The sequence below is a fragment of the Monodelphis domestica genome, chromosome 3 (assembly GCF_027887165.1).
Source record: "Monodelphis domestica isolate mMonDom1 chromosome 3, mMonDom1.pri, whole genome shotgun sequence".
NCBI classification, from domain to species: Eukaryota; Metazoa; Chordata; class Mammalia; order Didelphimorphia; family Didelphidae; genus Monodelphis; species Monodelphis domestica.
Genome location: NC_077229.1, coordinates 210843889 through 210867713, shown reverse-complemented (window position 1 = coordinate 210867713; position 23825 = coordinate 210843889). Strand labels below are relative to the sequence as shown.

Genomic DNA, 23825 nt, shown 5'->3' with positions numbered 1-23825 from the left:
AAGTCCTCTCCACGCCTCTACTATACTTGGTAACTTGAAAATTCAACAGATCTTTTGCTCCTACATGGTAATATTTTTTTTCTTCTCTTATTAATGAGATCTCCTTTTCTCTCAGCTGAATTCTATACCATCACTAAAAACTACTTATTTATGTCACCATCAACTCAGTGTCCACTTCTCTGTTACTGTTGGTTGCTCTTCTTCTTCCTTTAACCATTTTTTCTCCTCCTTTCTCCTCTCTTCTCTAGGGGAAAAAAAGTAGATCCTAGAAACAATAGAAACTATAGGACAACTAACAGGACAAATGAGTGATTCCTAAGCAACTAGGAACAAAATTGAGTTCTAAAAACAGCCAAATGTGAAAAATTAAATAAATATGAAAATAGATGCTGAATACAAGGTTCTTTACATAACATTTCCATTTTAAAACTTTTTGTTGCCAAAAATCTGCCAAATTAAAAAGGAGATCTATATCTACCAGTTTTTTTAAAAAAACAAATTCGGAGAAACCACTATCGGTTCAATAAGAAGACATAATATCAAGTGAAGCTTAACTTTTTTTAAAAAATAAAACAAAAAAATTTTAAATAATATTCTGGACAATAGAAATATATATCAGAAGATTACAGCTCTATAAATTCATATATCTGAACAACCATATCCAAATGTTGACTAATGGAATAATGTTAAGCCAAAGGAAACTCTCTAGTGTCACAAAGAACGGCTCTATAATTGGCTCTATCCAACAATTTTATGTAGATTCTTCAAGTTTTCAAATGACACATGTGGGAAAGATACCTAATACAGTGGATGGCACAAAGGACCTGAGAGACTCGGACTTTCAGGCTGATAAGGAAAGCTAACAAAGATAGAGGCAAAATTCTTCACTTATATAAAGACTTGGAAAAAAAAACAAACAAACAACAAACAAACAAGTAGGATAGAAAGCACCTGGTTTAAAAATAGTTAAAAGTTTTTCACAATAATGTGAAAAGGATTAGATTACTATAAGTTAAGAACAAGCCAACTGTGATTTATCTGCTTAAAAATCTAATATAATTAGGTTAATAAAAACATTAAACACCATTCCCAAATGAAGGAAAATATTACCATTGTCCACTGTTATAACAGTATTTGCCACCTTTTCAAAAACATTAATTTATCATTAATATAAATATTAATTTTCATTAACCTCTCTCTACTCTCCACCCAGCAACCCATCCACTGCAGGTGCACACACAAACAAACACACATATACACACACCCTCTGCGGGGACAATTCAAGAAAATCAACATATAAAACATTCTACTGTATATCATGTGTTAGGAGAAATAGTAAAATCTAGGGAGGATCTGAAACAGGATAACCAAAATGATAAAAGAATCTTGAAATCATAATATCTAATAATGTTTTTAAGATCACCAATAAAATATAAAGGAAAAAAATGGAATGGTTTGCCATATCAAGTAGCTAATGACCTACTAATAAAAAACATTTTAAAAAGCAACAGGAGAATCACAGGGTAGGGATATGGTATACAATGAATTCCTGCTTTCAGTAGCAGTTTATATACTAAGTGCCTGATTTTTAAGGGTCTATCCAACTGTTAAGATTTTGCAGTTTCAGGGCATCTAGGTAGCACAGTGGATAGAGCCCTAGGACTGAAGTTGGGAGGACCTAGGTTCAAATTTGACTTCAGATACTTTCTAGCTAAGTATCCTGGGCAAGTCATTTTGCTTGCCTGGTACTTTTCCTTCTGTCTTTGTGGGATTTGTGGGGTTTTTCTTTCAAGAACACAAAAATGAAAAAAAAAAAAAGATTTTACAGTTCCATGCAATGTCAGGGAAAGAAAAGATAAATTTAAATTAGAATCTCTGAGTTTCAATCTCAGTTCTGCTGGTGAGTGCTACATAGCCTTATACAAATAAACTGAATCTTTCTGGGCTTCAGTTTCTTAATCTGATAAAAAAAAAGGGGTGGGGGGATGGGATTATATGATCCATATGATCCTTTCCAGCTCTTGTTGATCTATATTTTATAATTATTTATATAACTATATATTAGGTGATATATAGAATATAGTTTAGGCTAGAGAATATTACAAAAGAAAATAAATTATCTATATATTTTGTAACTATATTTAAGGTAATATATAGAATATATCTTAGGTTGCTGAATATTACAAAAGAATATATTGTCTATATATTTTATAATTATATATAAAAGTATATTTTAGGTGATATATGTGACCAAAGAATACATTTAAATTGTTTGTATTGTCATTATCTATTACTATATTTCAGTCAATTTATAGAATGATAGTTAACTATGTTTTATATCTTGTAGTATCACCAAAGAATGTTTAAATTGTCTATATTTATAATTATATAACCTTTTTTAGAATTAAAGAATATATATAAAAATTGTATCCGTGGGAAGATAGGTTGATGGAGACTCATGATCCTTTGGAATTAAGGTTTAAATATATATCAGCTCACATGGCACACCAATTCACAGCACCTCTCTTAACAGACACAATCCCTTGGAATGAATGGCTGAGAGCAATGGTGGTAGCAGCAAACACGGTAGTCTCCCTACTGTAGCTACTTTCACATAAATTGAAAATATGGCTGTATAGCATGTAGCCATGTAAGCATTTTGAGAGGGTTTTTATGCTTCTAAAAGCTGTAAAATAGGATGAAAACACAAAGGTTCTCAAATAGATCCATGTAACTGTCAGCTGGGTATTCAGCAAGTGACTATTTATTGATCAAGTACAGAATATAGAACATAGCAGTGGCTCAAGGAATGCCTGCTTAAGTGAATGAATATAAATATTAATAATAACCTCTTACTAAGTAGTATAACACTTTTAGGTACTACAATTTGTAGCTCTATTATCACATATCAATCCCTACAACAACCCTGTTAGGTAGAGAATATGACTGTCCCCGTTTAACAGTTAAGGAAAGAGTCTGGGAGGTTATGTGCTTGAGACACACCTGATAGCTTTTGCAGGGAGATCAGAATCCAGAATGTTTTGGCTGCATTTTAGTCACTATGCCAACTGCTAGGACAGGGCCTAACATTCAAATCCATTCATTTCACAAGTAAGAAAACTGTAGCCTAGATGCAGAAAGAATATCCTACTCTTTGCCTGGGGGGCATAAAGAGTGGCACAAATTTAAGGCAAGATATAGCTTTATATTGTCCTCCAAACTACTTTTTCATAGCCTAGATGAAAAAGGGTCAATATCATTACAGGGGAAAGAATTAACATATTGTATTAATTGATGAGTCGTTTTCCATTAAAAAGAGTTAAAACATCATTACAAGGGAAAGAATTAACAAATGTTATTAATTGGTGAATCATCTTCCATTAAAATCCTCCACACTGCTAGAGAAAACTCAGCTTTATCCCTGGGCAAGCATCTGGCACATTTGGCTAGGCCCACCTTATGTGTCTCTAGTCAACTGAACGGGACTCAGATTGAGTTTTAGTGTTTTAATACCAGCCATACAAGAAGGATCACATGGTCTTCGTTCCCTCCAAGCAGCTGGTCACCATGATGGAGATGAATGCCACTAGGCAAAAAAGACATAATTACAACATGATCTAAGCCACTTAGAGGACATCTTTGGGCTTCTCCCATTAACACAAATGGGTTTGATGGGCAAGTCAGGTGTGTCCTCCTGTCAATTGTTTTTTAGGCTTTGATGGGAAAAAAAAAACTAAGGTAAAAAGCTTCATTCCTTTGAATCTTCTACCTACATTTTAAGTGTGTACCAACCCCTGCTTCTTTGTCAGGGAAGAGAGGAAAATTCCAGTCTTCCCTAGACAGCTATCCTTCTTGATTGTATTAAGATCCACTGAACTGAAGCACTGCTATTGTATCTCTCAATAAAGAAACAGGTGCTACATAGAGCCATCCTGGAGGCACTTGGACTAGAGGCCCACGCCCAGAGGCAAGCTGGAGAGGCTATCAGAGTTCTGATAGGGCAACGCTGACCTCATGCCACAAAGCTCAAGTCAGCCCTTCACCATACACACTCCAACCCCAACAGAAAGCAGCACCAGGTAATCAGGAATGACTGCCAGGGCCAGTAGCTTCCCCACTCCCCCGTCCCCCAAGTTAGAAAGAAATGAAATGCTGACCCGAGCCAGGCAGTTCAGCAGAGCAACTTGAGCTCCTCCCCCACCCCCATCCCAGCCCTGAAAAAGAATGAAGGATAAAGGTTGGGAAGCTGTGGGACAACTATTTATTGGCAAGTGAGGTCAGCTGAAGTTATACATATATTACAAGCGGTTAAGAAGTTGTACCTAAAAATGTGAGGTACTTTAGTTTTAATTCAGCCTAAAGGTTCAGATTACAAATATATTTGAAGGAGATTATTCTGTTCTCACTAACCCTTCATTTATAGGGGAAAAAGAAATTAAATTGTTAGGCTTATGTACCCTCCCCAACAAGTACAACACATACATAAAACAATTCAAGTAATGTTAAAAAAAAAAATCACCTGTGTTCAAGCACCACCCTCTAAAGCCAGACCTAGACAAGGGCTAAAAAAAAAGGGAGAACAATGGGACCTTTGAAGCTGTTCCAGGACCTCCAGAACATCTGTAGCACACCCAACTCATTAGCATACTAGGGAGAGCTACTGTTTAGAGCTGGGTTGTGGGAGAGATGCACAAAAGGTAATTCTGTTTTATAGAGGCAAAGCCATCTGTCACCTTGTCACTGTGAGACAAGGTATCACATTACATATTAAACAGGAGGCAAGCTTCCACTGTGAGGCTTCCAACAGTTCCCCCCTCTTTCTTTTTAAAAGTGTGAATTCAGAATGAGTGGAAGTACTGCCTCCTCTTTCTTACTAGGATAGAAGGATTTTTGGAGTCAGAGCTGCTTAGGTACACAGAATGCTCAGTCTACCTCCATTGGAAAAGTCTCAGTAAAGACTACAAACAAAACAAAAGATGGCACCATAAAAAAGTATTTTGATTCCTGCCTTAGCCTGGGACACTGCAGAGCAGGGAACAGGAATGGGTGAAGAAGTCAGCTTCCCAGGTTCAGATGTGGCCATCTATTCCTGGAACCCTGGCAAGGGAACATCATCTTTCTGTCACTGTGCACAGTCAAGTAAGCGGGGGGGGGGGGGGGGGGGGGGGAGGGAAGGGTAGGGCAGAACTTTGACAAGCAGCAGGTCAACTGCCCTGCCCAAGGCCAACAGTCAAAAATAGCTTGCTAGGGTGGTCACAATTGGACTAATTAATACTTCACATTTGAAAATGGGGTGAGAATTTGGGGGAGGGGGTGTGAGGAGACCATAGCCAATCTCAGGTGATAAGAGCTATTCCCTTCACTAGTGAAAAAGGCCCCTAAGAAGAGAGAATGAAACAGACTTATCAATCTCTTTGTCTCTAAATTTTGCATTCTAGTCAGGAAAATGCAACACGCAAGCATCTCTCAACATTCCTGAAAAATAGCATAGAGCTCTAGGTCAGCAAATAATTTTGTTTCAACAACAAAAGTAATGAATTGTACCTTGGATTCTCCTCTGGGTTTTAGTGGTTAAGCACTTACTGTATGCAAGATAGTGGGGCCCTTTCCACAGAAAATATTCTTTTAGAAACCCCAATGCTATTTACCTCAAAGCCATCTCCAGTGATTAGTAACCTAAATCAGTTTTTCATTATATTTCTGGATGGGGCAGGGGCAGGGCCAAGAAGGCCTCAGTAAGAAGTCTCTCCTTCACTCTACCAATCAAAAGCTTTAAAATGAACAGCTGAAGTTTGACAGTCTGTGTCTGCCTTTCTCATTTGTCTTGATCTCCAAGAGTATAGGAACTTGTAAGCCAGAGTAAACAGAACACAGTCTCTGAGGCCACAAGCACTCAATTTGGCATTCACTATTAAACCTAGTATACTATAATGAACACTGGGAATACAAAGGTAAAGTAAGAACAATTCCTGTCCTCAAGGAGCTCTCAGTCTAATAGGGAAGACAAAAGTATCAACAATTGCATATGAGATAGCAACAGATTTATAAACTGGAAGGAATCTGTGAAGAAAGAGGGAAGGATGGGCACTACACTAACACTAAAACCATCCAGAGAAAGCGTACATTTCCCTGAGGGTCTCAAACACCTGGAGATACATAAACATAATCATAAAGGAGGGCTGGGGCATAATAGAATGGAGGGGAAACCTCTCTCTGGACCCTCTTTTGTTCCTGTGGCCTAAATAAAGCTTCGGGATTCTTCAACCATGGAACAGAACAAAGGGTCACTTTGGCAAATGTGTGTTTCTCTGGTGGGGAGTCAGCAATTTCTAAGAAAGGTTTCCTAGACCATTTGAGAAAAAAATAGAAGCTATTGAAATTTTGATGAATTTGACAAACACAAATATCATACATGAAAGGTTTCCTTCAAAACCCAACTTTTGCTTTGTATCACTCTGTTCTAACAGGAAATCTTCAGTGATTTATAATTTTTTATAATAAAACAAAGCTGCTGTATTCAACATATTTTGTTTGACATTCATTATTATATTGCTGTATTTAGTGAAACCCTCTTTGCCCTGGAACCAGCTTCTAAGCCTAGGGTTCATTAACTTTCTTTTTTAAAAATTCCAATATTTTAAGAATATTTCAAAATAGTTGGGTTCCTTTATAATCCTGTAAACTTTGTTTTATGCATTTTAAAATACTACTTAGGAGAAGAGGTCCATAGACATCAATCACCTAAAGACCAAAGGGATCCATGACATGGAAAAGGTTGAGTCAGTAAGTTTACAATTTTTAAATTTTGTGAATTGAATCCCTTTTGACTTCAGCATCATATCTACCCTTTTTCACTTGATTTCTGGTCAAATTGTGAAAGGATAACGGGAAGACTTTGGTATACCACTCTCTCTAAGGGAATGTAGTTATATTTTTTGATGTTATTACCCAAAGCTCCAGTCTCTGTATGTCTCACTAATGCTCCTACCAACAACCTCTTCTAGGGACATGAAATTATAACCTGAACTCTGGGAGAGGTAAATTCTGGTTAAAAAAAAAAATATATATATATATAGATATATATAGATATAGATATCTATATCTATATCTATATATATCTATATATATCTATATCTATATCTATATATATCTATATATATATATATATATATAGAGAGAGAGAGAGAGAGAGAGAGAGAGAGAGAGAGAGAGAGAGAGAAGAGAAAAATTGAGTTAGAAAGTAATCTTGCAAAAACAGGTCAATTCTCCTGTTTTACAGATAGAAAAAGTGAGCAACAAAGAGGTTATTTGTTCATGGTCACAAAGACAGAATCCACTGATTCAGATCCTCATCATCCAATCCCATTCTCATCATTCTACACTAATTTTTTGGATTCACAACATAGCAATAAATGGAAGAGTTCCCAGTTTTGTCAAACATGCCTTGAAAGCAATCCATGAGCAATTGAGCTGAACATCAAATATAGTCTTTGGGGATTGTACAAACAAACCTAAAAAGAAAATCACAATCCTACCAAGCATAAGAAGTAGACTGGTATGGAAAAAAGAAACAGAAGGAGCAGACAAAAAGAAGACAAAATATAACCAAAGGAAAAGGAACAATCTGTAACATTTTAGGATGAAAGCAAGCAATCCTTGGACAGATACAGAACATGAACCATTATTGGCTTTGTCCTGGTCCATAATGAACACAGAACAAAGTAAACTTGCCTCAAAACATGAGCTGGTAACAGAGTGGTACCCCACTTTCTGAAAAACTGGCATATCCAGATATGAGCTCATATAAAAAATAATATTTTTAATGATTAAGCTTGTAGAAGAGCACTTCACTTTTAAAAAATCCACATATTTACTTTTAAATACTCTTTATTCTTTATGGTATTTTTTAAATCTTATTTGATTTGTACAGAGTCCAATGGGTACTCAATTTTACAGAAAAAAAAAAAAAGCCAAGGACACCTGTGCTACTTTATGTTTGTTCTAAGAGCTCAAAGTACTAACAAGAATAAAAACAGGAACTGGCAATTATATCACACTGAATGTATACTGGATTGGATTCTGACAAAGACCTTGTGAGTAACTTTCAATCAATCAATAATCATTTCTTAAGTATTTGTTATGACAGGCACTATATGTTAGACACTAGGGATACAAAGAAAAAAAAATAAAAATATTGCCTAATCTTAGGGGGTCTTGCTTTGTAAAGAAGAGACAAATAAAGACATTGGAGTATGAGTCTCCCCATTGTATAGAAGAAGCCTGAAACCCAGGAGGTAAGTGAGGTTCACAGAATTAATTTCTTTTGGAAGCCACATTAGGATTCTGATCTGCCTTCACTCTAAGTTGAGAGATCTTTTTACCACATACACCAATGCTCAAACAAACAAGGCTAAGTTTAAACCAATCTAGAAAACAGCACTTATTAGTTACTGACCTTCAGGGGAATGAAATTCATCAAGATTTTGAACAAACTCTTTTCCAAGAAGTCCACATTCTTTTTTGTACATGTTATTATTGTCCTCATGGCATCAGTGGAGGCAGGCACACCAAAATTATACAATAAAATAATCACTGGCCTATTCTCCAGAATGACTGAGATACGGCAGAATGTTATATACCCAAAGGCATTAAATGAGGTGACTTTAAAGCTGGGTTCAAAGTTCAGTTAGACCTATTGCCTCTTAAGCCAGATTTCATTCAAGTCAATTACACTGGGAGCAGGGGATAGGAAGGAGGAGGAACTTCAGTAATATAGGAATAAATTGAATTTGTAAGATTGCAAGGGATTGTCTGTACCTTGTAAATCTATTCCAATCACTAATATCTGTTAAGTATGAGTGACCCAGTATCTAGTCTATTCAAAAAGACTGAATGCATGCAAGACTAAAGAAATAATAAAGGACTAGGATAGTTTATTTCTATTCCTCAAATCTGAGACACTGTCCATGTACCATAGAGAAATCAGTCAATAAAAAAATATTTTAATATACCTCAGTTTCCCCCACCATTTTTAAAGGGGGGAGAGGGGGAGGAATCATGATCTACATTTCTCTTACTTCAACCAGTGAGATTACACATTTTGTATTCTGTTCTATTCTATGTATTTTACCTATAATGTTAAAAATTGTATTAAATAAACACTAATATGAAGAACACTGATAAAGCTAATTGTCTGCCAGGTCCTGAAAGGAATGTCTAAACCTACGGGTGCCTGGTTAACACTGCAGTTTTGACCAAAATGGTCAACAGAGCTAATAGCATGAATTCTCCCCTGGTTCTCCCCTGGTAAATTTCCACAACACCTTCGAAGGCCCCAGCACTGCCCCCCAGGGAGGATATCAAAGAGGAAAGAATATTAATATTAAACAAATCACAATACTTTACATACTACTACATAGCACCTTGCGATCCATAATGGATTTAATCAGGATTATAGCAGGGAAACCCACAAAGGCCTATTTCCTCAACAAAAGCCACATCAGCCTAAAACAAAATCTAGAGCTCGATTTCATTTTATTTATAGGAACACACCTTCTATCCCAGGCTCCTCAAGACAAGCCACCAAACACTGCACCTGACAGACCCGTGGAACAGCCATCCTCAGAGCCGGATCATTGCAGAGAGAGGAGAGAGGGAAAGGAGAGGGGGAGGGAGGGAGAAAAGGAAGGAGGGGGCAGGGAGAAACAGAGGGAGGGAGGGAATGAGGCAGGGAGAGAGAGAAAGAGCGAGAGGCAGGCTACAGAGCACTTGTCAACAATCCTCCTGCTGTACGCAATAAGCAGCCGGCAGTGCAGATTCAGCACAGCAATAGGACAGCAGGAACAGCAATGGCTTGGTGGGGGGAGGGGAGAGAAATGGTTATTTATGTTGATGGAAAGAAGCTAACACCAAAGAGGAGGTCTCTAGAATACGCCCCCTCCCCCCATAAAATGACAGCAGCAAAAGGCAGAAGGTTTTATTATTGTAGTGGTGTTTTTTGGATTGGGGGGGGGGGGGGGAGAGTTGTTTAAGAAATCTGAATAGTACACAAATCAGATCCCTAGAATATATAAAAAGCTGACATTTTTTTTAAAAATCCACCTCTTAGAGGAGGGTATTCAGTTTAATTGTCTGCAGAACAGATTCGATTCGCCAGACAACACAAGCACCCCCCCCAACCCACGCCCCCCCCCCCCCATGAGCAGCGAGCTGGCTGAATGACACATTTTTCAATAACATATCCCTACTTAATATCATAATTTGTGTCATTCAGCACTTGCCATTTATTTATTTTTATTTGTTTTTTTGGCTGGGAAATCTGGGCATCTCTCCAGACAGACTGCAGAAATCTCTTTCCACATGCTCCTCTAGGCTCCTCCCTCACGCCGTCCTTCCCATCAATTCCAGCCACCATGGTGCTTCATTAGCTACAAAATGAGCTAATAGTACAAAACAGACATGGGCCACTGCTACCCAGCCTGGCCAAAATATACATAAATTGATTTAATGTAATAAATTGCATCTTGTTTTCTCCCATCTTTTCTACCCCTAAGCAAAAGTCTTTCCAGAAAACAATTATCTGTGGCCTGTCAGCCTGGGGTAGGCGGTGGGGGCAGCAAGACAAGGGAGATATATCAATTCACTCTGCCCCACATCCTTTCAGGAAACACCCATCTCAACAAAACCACCTGGCAGTTGAATTTGTACCCAAGAGTCTGGTTTCAAATTTTTGCTTCAAAGGAAGGCATCAAAATATAACTATAATTAAGAAGACAAGAAACACATGCTCTAAACACCTTAAACTAAGAAATCTCGCTCTCCACTTCCCAAGAAAATGAATCTCCCCCCAACCCTGAAAAGCCCCTTCTATATCCCAGTACCTCCCTGTATTTAAAGGTACACAGGGGAGTAACCCTTTCCTCCTTTTCTTCCAAGAGATTTTAAAATGTACAGATGGCCTAATACATTGTCGAGTCCAATACCTTCCTTTTAGAGAAGAAACTGAGGCCCAGGGACTTCATACAGAAAGGTTCAATATTTGCCAAAGCAGAAAAACTAGGAGAATGGGATGTCTGGGATGTCTACTGCTCCTCACAGAAAGGAGGTTCTTAACTTAAGGTTCATAGCCTTGTGTTTCTAATATTTTCATAATTTAATTTCAATAAATAGTTTTCTCTGTACATTTTATTTTCTGCATTTAAAAATATAATTAAAAAAACCCCACAATATTCTGAAAAAGGAGTCACAGGGGTACCCAGGCTTCAGCAGAGCAAATAAACAAAAAGGTTAAGAATCCTCCTGCTTACTGCTCTAAGACTATGAGAGGTAGAAATATAGGAGAAAGAGGGTTGAGTTTTGAGGCCTTTGGCTTGGGTTCAAATAACAATTCTGTCACTTAATACATCAAATTGAGTATTTTCATTTCTTAGTTTCCTTATCTCTAATATAAGAGGGTTGGACTAGATGAAAATCTAGTGTCCCTTCTATATTTGTGATTTCATGAGCTGTCAGACACCTGCCCACCATCTATCTAATCATGCAAACATTCAAAACCCAAATGAGACAAGGAAGACAAATACCAAATCTTCAACATAATTCTACCCTCTAATAATGGCCCACTTAGGTGGATGAGGTTAATACAACAGGCAAGAGGACAGATTAATAAATTATTTCACCTAGAAAGCAGTCGACAGAGCACAAGCCAAAACCCCATTGTATTGTATATTGTATAATTTATGTGTATAACAATTATTTACTGTGGATCTGTTAACCCCCTCTCCCACTTATCTAAAATTGGTAACAGCATCCTGTTATACATTAAAAAATGAGAAAGCTTAAATAACTAAGACAAGACTGCCATTACTTGCCATGGCATGAACTCCAACATGAAACCTGAATGTCAAAAATTAATAAAATCTTAAACCCCATTTCCTGGGTTTATTATATTAATGTGAGATAACATTTAAGTGCAACTTCCCTAAAATCTGTCAAAGTTAATTCTGTCTGGGTTTTGATTGCCTGAAGCCAAACAGGACAAGAGGAAATATATCAATTCATCAATTCATTCTTAATTCTAAATCTGAGTCTATGATTGTTTTGATGGAAAAAACTGGTAATATTGGTCTATATATTAACTTTAATATATACAGGAAAGAATAACAAAATAGTAATGAAGTGATAATTAAAATGACCAGAGAGAGAGAAAAATCTCAACTTTATGTAGATCACAGAGTACAGCACACTTAAAGGAATAGTGATATAGTTTGCTTTCTTAAGATAACATTGAAATAAATCAATAATAGCAACACACACACACACACACACACACACACACACACACACACACACACACACACACACACGTTTTATAAAGTTGTTTCCTGACCAATATGTTCTCATTTTATTATTCTCATTTTATGAATGAGGAAACCAAAGCTTTGTAAACTTAGATGGTTTGTCTAAGATAACAGAGAAAATAAAGTCTCCAGGCTCAGGTTCAATCCAGATCTTTTGACCCCAAGAATGGCAGCCCTTTCCACTCCACCATATCTGTCTTTCGTCAGGACTGTTTTCCTGATTTTTCATTACTTGAAATTTGTTTTCATATTTGTCAAAATACCCACTCTTCTTTGAATGGATTATTTAGTATGTATGTATTTTTGTTATTTTTTTAATGATTAGGGTAAGAGTATAGACAAAACGATTATCTCTGTGGACTCCTAAATGTTTGAGCTTTAAGGAAAACGTAGTTAAGCACCTAAAATATCAGAGAAAAGTAATGTATTTTATTCAAACTGAAGGAAGAAATTAATCCCCAATTTGGAGAGAGAAGAGGAGAAGGTTGGGATAGGGTTCCCCAAGATGAGATAAAAGTAGGAGAAAGATGAGAAAATTGTCAGACAAAGAATGTTACACTTGAAATGTCATTCTCATTCTGTAACTTGAACCCAATACCTCTCTTTCAGGGTGGTAAGCTGAATGTTTAATGATTGGTCCTCTAGATTCATGGACAGCCACTGTATGGTTCAGAATTCTTAACTCTTTCAAAGTTGTTTACCTTTACAAGGGTGTTACTATAGTATAAAACCTTCTCTTGTTTCTGCTCACTTTGCTCTGCATTTGTTCACATAACTTTTACTGGGTTTCTTGGGAGTCATCCCTTTTACTATTTTTTATCAACAGTTAATATTCCATTTTTTTCCCAGATATCTTAATTTGTTCAGCCATTCCTCAGATGATGGCTTACTTTATTGGTTTTCAATTCTTTGCCACTTCAAAAATAGAGTCAAAATGAATATTTTGGGTATAAATGGATACTTTTCTTCTGCCTTCGATCCATTTGGGCTTATTGGCAGTATCATCAGGACAAAGGGAATATAGATAGTGACTTCATGAATAGATTTCCAAATTAACATCTACACGAAGTATATTTCCTTTTCTCCTCCTAATCTGTTCTAAACATTGTACTTTCTGGCTTTTTAGCCTTATCACTTAACAGAAACTACTCTCCAATGTTGCCAAAGATTTCAACTATGCAATTTAATGGACTTTACTTGCATAAGTACAAAGACAGATTGTGTCTTGAAGCAAAACTTAATTTTTCAAGGTAAAAAATTTAGTTAATATTAGGTCAAAATTTAGGGTATGAGAATGAAGCTCCCATATTATAATAAATACTAGAAAGGCAGGGGGCAGCTAGGTGGATCAGTGGATTGAGAGTCAGGCCCAGGGATGGGAGGTCCTGGGTTCAAATCTTGCCTTAGAAACTTCCTAGCTGCAGTTAATGATTACAGTGTATAGAGTTCTTGAGCTGAATTCCTCAGGCACTTGCTAGCTATGCGATATTGGGCAAGTCATTTAACCTCAGTTTTCTAATCTGTAAAATGGGGGTTTATTAAGACGAAAACATAATAATTGTAAGTACTTAGCATAGAGCCTGGAATAATCTAAAAACATAATATAAATATCAACTGCTATTAGCAATAATGAAAGTCAATAGCAAAATGTGATTCAGTATACAAAATATTTCCTTCACATACACACCCTTTTTCAAAAGTATAACTATAAATATACATTGGAGTCAATTTGTTGTTGCAATAAGCAGTAGAAGGAAAAAATGAGAGAAAATTAAAAAAAGTGGATTTGTTCTAAGACAACACTTGCAAAAGAACACAATTTGGCAAAAGATGAATTTCTTTCTGATTACATTCAGTTGCTTTATTACTTAATATCAAAAGGAAGTGTGTGTATGTAAGTAAAGTTTCATCCATATATATGTTGGTCAGAGAGCATGAACTACAACTAAAATTTAATATGGGCTGTTGTTAATAATTAATAATGTTATTAATAAATGAAAACTTGGTTAAGGGTTCTAGAAGTACAGAAACTGATGAACAACTACACACTAAATTAACTACTCTGAATTAGCCTAAAGGGGTAAGCAAGTTACTATGACCACGTTATAACAATGAGCACTCAAATGTGGTTTGATAAATGCATTAACTTAATACAGTTTTAAAGAATACGTCTAAGACCAATATAGAAAATAGTAATGCATCAAGTAAGCAGGACAGTCACAACTAAACCACTTTGTCAACAGGCTAGACATTTAACTATGATAAAAATTAATCGATATAGTTAAATTATGGAATGATCTTGATATATCTCCATAGAAGATAAAAAAAAGAATAATATAGCTATGACAGAGAAGTTAACTCAAAAATTAGGAAATGAAGAAAATTCTGTTATCTCAACAAGAAGAGTGGAAAAAGTTTTCCTTTTTGGTAGCTAAATACTGATCAACCAAAGTTAAATCTATCTGTGAAATGTCACCAATACAATTTATAATACTGGGTGATAAGTATCTCAACAAATTAATTAATGTACTTGGCCTCTTAAAATTCCTTAGTGAAAAAGGCACAGCATTACACATGATGGGGAAAGTCAATCTCTGTCCTAATCAGCTTATATTCTCAACATATACCAGCAGGATGTTTTTAATGTTTTTAGAAGTTACACTAACAATGGATATTTTGGGATGCCGAAATAAAAATTATCCTGACATTCTGGAAAGAATGACCCAAAATAAAATGAAACCCAGTACAAATACCCCAAATTTAACCTTGCAAATCATGCAAGATGGAAAGTTACAAATGAAGATGTATCCATAATAGAAAGAGTACTAAAACCTTAAGAGTCAGAAAACCTTTGGAATTTGGCTGTTCTATTATATGGCTCAATTTCGTGTAAAAGGGGGAAAACAACAACAACAACAAATATTCATTCTTAGCTAATGTCATTAAGAAAATTTAAAGGGGGAAGAAAGGGGCAGTTAGGTGGCACAATGGATAGAGTGGAAAGCCAGGAGAAAGAAGAACTCATGTTCCTGAGTTCCAATCTGGCCTCAGACACTTACTAAGTTGTGTGACCTTGGATAAGTCACTTAACCCTGTTGTTCATCTGTAAAATGAGCTGGAAAAGGAAATGGCAAACCACTACAGTATTTTTGTCAAAAACAAAAAAAACCCTTGATCCGACACAACTCAACCACAAAAGAAAAAAAAAGGTTTGAATGAGAAATTACAGGCCTATTTAACTTTTTTTTTAAAAATGGCTAATGACTGCATAGTGAAGCTAGTACAGTACCTTTACAAAAAGTGGGGAGACAATAAGAGGGAGTAGACAACCTCGTAGACATGGGATTGGGGACCTAGATTTATTAGCAGTAGTATCCAGCCTACTTGCCAAAAGAAAAATCAGGCTGGGTGTATCCTTTAACAAGTTTGTTGTAAAATAGCAACCCCTGCTGATTCAATCATTTTCATGGTCTATAACAGCAAGCTTTTGTTGCTAGAGGCAAGAGCAAACCCAGTTTGAGACAATAGGTACAAATTATACTCAGTTTCTTTCAATTCAATAAGCATTTTAGCATGAATTCTACATAAAAGGCTTTCCTGTGCTCTATAGACAGGACAGATGTTTCCTGCCTCCTCTAGGAGCTTATATTCGGGAGAAATCTAGCAAAGTTTCTTGGAGAAGTCGCCATGTGGAGCTCAGACATGAAGGAGATAAGGTATCTCAGAGGTGGAGATGACCAGGTGTGTTCAAGTGAAGGCAATGAGACAAAACGGGACAGAGAGAAAGCTATATATATGGGTCAACATCTAGTATTTCACATTGATTATAATATAAAGTGCATGCAGTAAGCAAAATAAGCTTCCTTTAGGGAAGGATGTCCCCCTTTCCATGTCTCTGCCATCACCTTAGTGAGTAACAAGTTTCTCTACCTCCTTCACATTTTGTTTTGTGCCTTTCTAATGCAAGCATATAATAATATTCTGGATAGCTATCTATGCCAATGTTTTCTAAAATAAACCCTAATAGTCTGTATGTGTATTATTAATAAGTTCATAAAAGCAGGGACTAAGACTTATCTGAACTTTGTATCCCTTCTAGTACTAAGAAAGGGATTTATTATGTTGACTGACTAAATGCTGACACCAAGACAAACAAAAAAGTAATGTTTTCTTCTTCCAACCCAACAGCACAACATTAGTCAAACAAAATGTAAAATATGTAGAGCCCTAAACTAATGTTTTACAGCACCAATCGATAATGACAATTTAGGCCTGTTTGGTGGTCTGGGTTAATATCCCTTAACATACATCATTATGATGAAGGACTATATTTACACTGGAAACCATAATCAAAGTTCAAGAATTATTCAAATAAATCATTAAAACATAGAAGAGAGTTAGTCCAACCCCCTTTGAAGTTGCACATCAGCTAACATCATTCTTTTCACTGAATTATTCTTTGCTATTTGGTGAAGTGTCTAGTAGTCCAGGAATTCTTCATAAATGACTTTTGGACCGGTAATTGTATCAAATTACAGCAACCACTCATTTGTAAAGAGCTACAGAATCCAGTGAATATGAAAATATATACTCAAAATTATGGGAGTATTTATTTTTTTCCCTCAACAACTAACTACAAATGCTCATTGTCCACCCTTTCATGATTAGATTTAATCAATTTTTAACCTCTTTCTCAGTCGTTTTCTCTTCTTCCAAGCTGTCCTATACAAAGACAACTAAAAAGCCACACAGAAAGCTAGTCATTCTGCTTTAAAAACACTGTACTTCTAGGAAGATGTCCAAACTCCATAGCCATAATTCAGGGGGCATCCATAAATTCTTCCAATATTCCCATACAAACTATCTTTTCCATTACTCTCTAACACAACCCTGCTTCTCACCACCACCTTCCTTCTATTCAAGTCTGGATATCTGCCCAATCTGCACCACCATTTTTCACCTCAAGTACAGACACTCATCACCAAGTCCCACCTCTCTATACTAATAGCCAGAAGCACTAAAAATATAATATAAAACCTAGCAAGCTTACATTTCTTATTTTGCCAGGATTTTATTTAAAACTTTTAAAACAGTATTAACTATTGATATTGATCAAAAAGTTCTTTCTTTATCTTATCTTTTATTTATTTAGGTTTAAGAACTATATTTGTTTCACCTCTTCTTATATTTGTTGACCTCTTCCTCCATTTTGGAGAAAACTTTGTATTGTAGACATGTCAATCTTTTTCCTTAAACATTTGATAGAAGTTGCCCATAAATCCATCAGCTCAGCTACTCTAAAATGTCCAGTCACAAGGTCTCTAATATTCTGCATTCCGCTGAATTTTTTATTAAATCATGAATAAATAAGAGGAAAAATTTTTCCTGAATGTTAATTGCAAGCACAGTGCAGATTGCTAAGGACACAAATAGAAAAACAAAAGCATACCTGATACACAGGAGCTCATGTCCTAACAGGTGAAGGCATCACCTAGAGATTTCAGCTGGATGTCAGCTATAAAGACCCGATGGTCCCTAAGGACACAGAGGCAATACTTCTTTAATTTTATTTCCACTGATAAAACTATTATCAGTTTCTGGTGCAGAGCCATTTGACAGTGCCAAGAACTTTGCTGAGGAGAATGTGCTTCTCTAAGTTTCCAGACACTTTGGCTCTGTCGGGGAGAAGAGGATGTAGCTGTTGAACCACCTGCCAAATCCAGTCCCTATAAGGGCACCAGCCGTCTTCACTACAGGCCCCCTCCTCAATCCTACCCTAGAGATGACCAGGCACTATGGTCAAACCAGGTCACTGCTAACCATGGGGCTCCTGGGCTTACATACCATTTAATGGCAATGGTTAGCACCTTAGCATGAGTTGCTCATTTTGAGGATGGCTGCTGAAGCTATACTATATAGAAGGCTGGTGTTCTGCAACAGGACCTGAATTCATCAAGGTTTCAGCAGCCCAGGATCTCTCCATCAAGGTCTGATGGGAAAGCAGTAATAAGTAGTCACCCCTACTCACTATTACATCTTTATTTTTTAAGGGCTTTTACCCCCACATTACAAATCAATCCAGTTTTCAATAATTGTTTTCCCAACAATTTGCAATCTGTATTCTCTCCCTCCCTCCTACCGATTCTCCAAGGCAGCATGTAATATGATATGGGTTGTGTGATATCATACAATATATATGTCCATGTTCATCATGTGAAAAAAGACATTCATTTTCACAAGAGAGAAAATTCACAGAGGAAATAAAGTAAAGAATAGCATGTTTGAATCTGCATTCAAGCTTCATCAGTTCTGTCTATAGCAATGGAGAGCTTTGTTCATCATGAGTCCTTTGGAGTTGTCCTGGATCCTTACATTGCTGGTGGTAGTAGCTAATTCATTCACAGCTGAACAACATACAATTATTGCTGTTACTGTGTACAACCATTTCCTGGGTCTGCTCACTTCAGGGGGATCATCTTGCTGGTCACTTCTTATGGTGCTCCCTATTGCATCTTGCCTCTTCCTTAGGTGTATTCTACACTGTCTCCTATGGTGACTCACTAGCCTGGTGGGTGGGCAAGGTTGCTTTCCTAAGTAACAGGGAGGAAGCATAGGATCATATTCAAATTTTGAAATGACCCCAACACCTTGTACAATGTTTTACATAATAAATGCTTGTTGCCTTAATCAAGGGATTCACAATTTTTTTTTGTTTCACAGATTCCTTTGGCAGTCCAATGAAACAAATGGCATCTCCTTAGAATATTTTAAATAAAATAGTACACAGTATAATACAAAGAAAACTAAATACAAATTATATAAGATTACAAATGAAGCTCCCAACTGGGTGGCTCAGCTCTGGGCTGGTGTCAGGAAGGCCTGAATTCAAATCCAGCCTCTTCTGTGTGATCCTGGGCAAGTCAAATTCACTTGGGTTTGTCTTAGTTTCCTCAATTGTGAAATGGGAGAAATGACAACATCTACACCTTGTTAGGATGCTGTGAGGAACAAATGAGATTAATATTAGTAAAAGTGCTTAGCATTATCCCTTGACAACTCAATAGACCATGAATAAATTTTCTATCTCTTGCTCTCCTCTTCACCTGTAGTCTGTCCTCACAGCAGCATCTATGCAGATCTCAGTCCACCCAAGAACCAAAATTCAAAAGAGAACATTATTAATTCCTAAAGAATGAAATAAATACTTGAGTCTGAAATTGCCTCTACCTCCTTCACGACAATAGTCTGATTTTGTTGAGCTGATTCCCCAAACACCATACTAATAATTCCTCTCAGCTAGAATGAAAACCTATCTACATTCTGCCCAAAATTCAAGGTCTGGTTTAAGTCCCATTGTCTCCATAAAGCCATTTACAGTTACCACCCACTAGTCTGAATTCTTGATTCATTTCTTTTCTGTCCCCATCATTTTGTCCCTTGACCACACACTATCTTATATTAGTATTACTTCATATTTTCAGGGTTCTTATATTTTTGCCAGTATATGTTCTGATATTCTCTTCAGCATTGCAACAGAGGAAGAGACAGAGGGGCTTCAAAATTGCTAGGACCAGGAAACCAGTTGCTGTTAGAGACTAATTTCTGGGATGCACTTTTCTTCTTCTTCTACTAGGCTGGACAACCTGACCAGAAGGTGAGTCAAACCCTCCAAACTTTCTTCTTTGACTTTGAAATCCTCCCTCCTATTACACAACTTAAGAGATAGAAAATCAAATTTATTTCGTTAAAAAAATACCTAACTTATTTAGGGAGAGAGAAAGGGTAGAGAGCAGAGGGACCAAGGAAACCCTGCCAACAATTCCCCAATGGCTACTTTTTGATGGTGGGATCAAACTGTCTTTAAAGGAAAATATAGTTCCCCTAGGGGAAATGGTGATCCAGGGTGAGAGAGAATCTCCTCCCTAGGTCTTCCCAGAGTCTTAAGTAAGAGAGAGAGTGACCAGAATCTCCCTCTGGCCAACAGTTTCTCTCTTTTGAATCTTCCATGGGATTCCCTTCCAACTCAGGCCTTGAATATTCCATCTGCCCTTCCAGACACATTTCTTCAACCTTTGCAGGTCTCCCTTGTTCTTAGCAAATTCCTTGTTTACAGCATCCCTAAAGAAGAAAATGGTCCCAAAAATGGAGCTAATATTCCTATAAATAGTCCTAATTACCAAAGAGATTTCTAGGGCACTGGGCCTGACCCTGACTTGGACATTGTCTAAGGCATCCATCTGCAATTTTGCTCCCAAAAACAAAGCAACTGTCTTATATAAAAGGAATGTGTATTGCTTCTCTGGTACGAAATCTACAGTTACCTTGATGCATTCCAAAAGCCAGAGTTCCCAATATTGAAGCATCCTATGTGGGCTCTACTCTTGTGGCTGTGCCTTGGGTCACTTTCAGACTTTTACATTCCCTTCCATAACTCCTTCTCTCTCTTTGAGAGGATAGGGCCTATCAAGATAGCAGAATGCTCAGACTCTGCCAGATTCTACCCAGACAAGTAAGAAGCTTACAGGATCCAAGCTTTGTAATGGCACCAACAAATGGAACCAATTCTTCCTGCTAGGGCCAACAGAAGTGATTGCACAGTTCTCTCATCAAAGCATCAAACACAATATGAAAAAGAGGGAGTCTACATCATGAATATCATCAATTTATTTCTGAAGGTTCTAACGGTTGTGTGTGTGTCCATATGTCCGTGTGCATGTGCCCCTAGCCCATTTGGGTTTCAAATTTAATCACACTAGAATCCCCTTTAAGGCTGTTTTCTAGAAAAGGGACAGGAGCCTGAAATGAAGATGTGTCCAGTGGAAACAAGGACCTCTCTCCACTACTAAAGGCAGCCACTTGATGGCGATCTTCACCTACTGCCTTGGAATCTTTCCACGCAAGCAATGGCCAAAGGGTAACATAGAAATTGGTCTGACCAGAATGGGTCTGTAAAAACTCTGCTTTTCTGAATTTCCCCAATTTCAATGTCATTTCCCTTTCAAATCTGGGAGAAAACTCCCCGGTTTCTTCCCCATTCCCAATAATCATTCTTTACCAATCCGCCACACTCTATAAGGATAGCCAAATGAGGTCTCCATGTGGTATAACTACTCAAATGTTCCCCAAGCAGCCTCAACTCAAAAGATAAACTTTTTTTAAGCCTTGTGTACATTTCCATATTCCAGTAAAGTTGTCAAGGATGGGCTCCACCAGATGAAAATGCAAATCAGAAGGAAGAAAGGTGAGAGACAGAAACAGGTTTCTGTGACTCTCAGAGCACATTTCCTTTCTCCTGGATCTCCACGCACCACCACAGAACACATGCTCTACTCACAATGAATACCTGATGGGCAGGGTTCCATTTGTTTTACATAAAGAGGGAGAAAAATAAACCACTGTGTTATGGATGAACTGGAGTCTGGAGGTCAGGAGAAATGTTCCAAAGCAAAAGAATAAAATGTAAGGGTTATGAAACAGTCACCTGAATCTAGAGAAACTTGTTAACAGTGATTCTCCAAAGAGCTCTAGCAGACTTCGGTTCACTTCAATCAACCAATCAATAAACATTTTATTGAGAACCTATGTGCCAGGCATTGTGCTAAATGCTAAAGATATGAAAAGAGACAGTCCATACCTGAAAGGGTCTTACATTCTAATAGGAGAGACAAAAACAAATATACACATGTATGCAAGCACACACTCACACACAGAACTGAGACAGAGACAGAGAGAGAAAGCTATATATAGTATAAACAGAAAAGAATGAACAGAGAGAAGGCACTGAGATTAAAGAGGGATTGGGAAAGACTGAGATTTTGGCCGGGTTTAAATGGAAGTCAGGGAGGTCAGCAATCAGAGGAGGGAGAGCATTAGGGACATGTTTAACATCCAAAAACAAAATATCTAGCAGAGACTCATGGAGCATCTCCATCATGGAGCAGCCAGGAACCAGTGTCACGGGATCAAGAATAACTTTTCAGCAAATCAGGAATACAGTTGCCCCATATCAACACTGGGAGAAAGGTAGCAGAAAAAGCACCATTTACAATGTCCTTGCTTATCTAGACAATAATATTTCTTCAAAGGACCCAACCTAAGTTACTGCTAGGTTTTTTTAGTTATTGTCTTCTCAGTAGCAGTGGAAGGCTAAGCACTCCCTCCAAACACCACTCCAGTTTAAGCTCCTTCCACTTCATAAATGAATTTCCTGATCCCAGAGGACAATAGAAAGATGGGGACATACAGGTATGTAGCATTCCCTCTTACATCAAATAGGGTCATTTTGCTGAACAATTATATAAAACAATGCTTTCTGTTATGTATTACATAGAAGATTCAGCGAGGAATGACAGAGGATAAAGATATTACTAGTGATATAAAAACTAAGCTGAAAACTTTTAAAAAACTAAGCCCAACATAGGATCCAATTAAAAGGCCTAAAGATGACAAAGAAAACAGCTACCACAAGAAACATGAGTTAAAAGTTCGGGAAAGGGCAACTCCTTTGAGGAGCATGGCCAAGTTGGCATAGGCAAGAGACAGGAAAACAAAGTCACCCTCTAGGAACAGCAGCCTGAGGTCCTCTTTAGCAAAGATCACATTACCATGGTAACGACTTGGCTTGCTGGAGCACCTCTGGAGAACAGAGCACATGGGCATATATTTTTCATTCTCTCAACAGAGGACACTCAGATGAGGACTATCATGAATATGGGGTTGTCTTGGATAAGATATAAACTGGTCCACCAGTACATGAAGCTATATTGGAAAGGGAAAGAGGGAAGGAGGGAGGGGAAGAGTCACAGACAGAACCATAAGCTTAAAAAAAAAAAAAAAGAGGGGGCAGCTGGGTAGCTCAGTGGATTGAGAGCCAAGCCTAAAGACAGGAGGTTCTAGGTTCAAATCTGGCCTCAGACACATCCCAGCTGTGTGACCCTGGGAAAGTCACTTGACCCCCATTGCCTAGCCCTTACCTTCTGCCTTGGAGCCAATACACAGTATTGACTTCAAGACAGAAGATAAGGGTTTTAAAAAAAAAGTTCCCAAGACTCCAGAAAGAGAAAAGTAAAAGAGAATCCACTCTCTTGCTGCTTTGCTAAAATGTAACTGTTGAATTTAGGCAAGTCACTTTAGCAATCTCTGTCTCAGTTTCCTAGTCTGCAAGATTAGAGGAAGAAGCTTTAACCTGGGCTCCGAGATACAGTGGATAAAGGAATCTGAAAACCTTGAGTTCAAAATCATGTTCAAACACTTTCCAGCTCTGTGATTCTAAGCAAGTTTTTTTTTTAAACCTTTGCCTCAGTTTCCTCAACTGTAAAAAAGGATAATACCATCTATCCCATAGGACACATATGAGTACTTAATAGGATAATATTTCCATCAGTGCCTGGTATATAATAAGAACTATATAAATGTTTATTTTATCTCTCTCCCTCCTCCATATTTCAAAGCAATTTGTTTCCTCTGTAA

At 37.3% G+C, this 23825-nt stretch overlaps 1 protein-coding gene across 5 annotated transcripts in view; it reads right to left on the bottom strand.

The window, feature by feature from the left end:
- Window positions 1-23825, bottom strand: part of JARID2 (jumonji and AT-rich interaction domain containing 2) — a 309369-nt gene that overhangs the window by 133254 nt on the left and 152290 nt on the right. Inside the window, exon 1 of one of the 5 annotated variants that reach the window (XM_007487919.3) lies at window positions 9553-9820. The exons of the other annotated variants lie outside the window; for them this stretch is intronic. Coding sequence (XP_007487981.2) covers window positions 9553-9619 — 67 coding nt within the window. The 5' untranslated portion in view covers window positions 9620-9820. Of the gene's footprint in view, window positions 1-9552; window positions 9821-23825 lie in introns of those variants that run through there. 5 annotated transcript variants of the gene reach the window in all.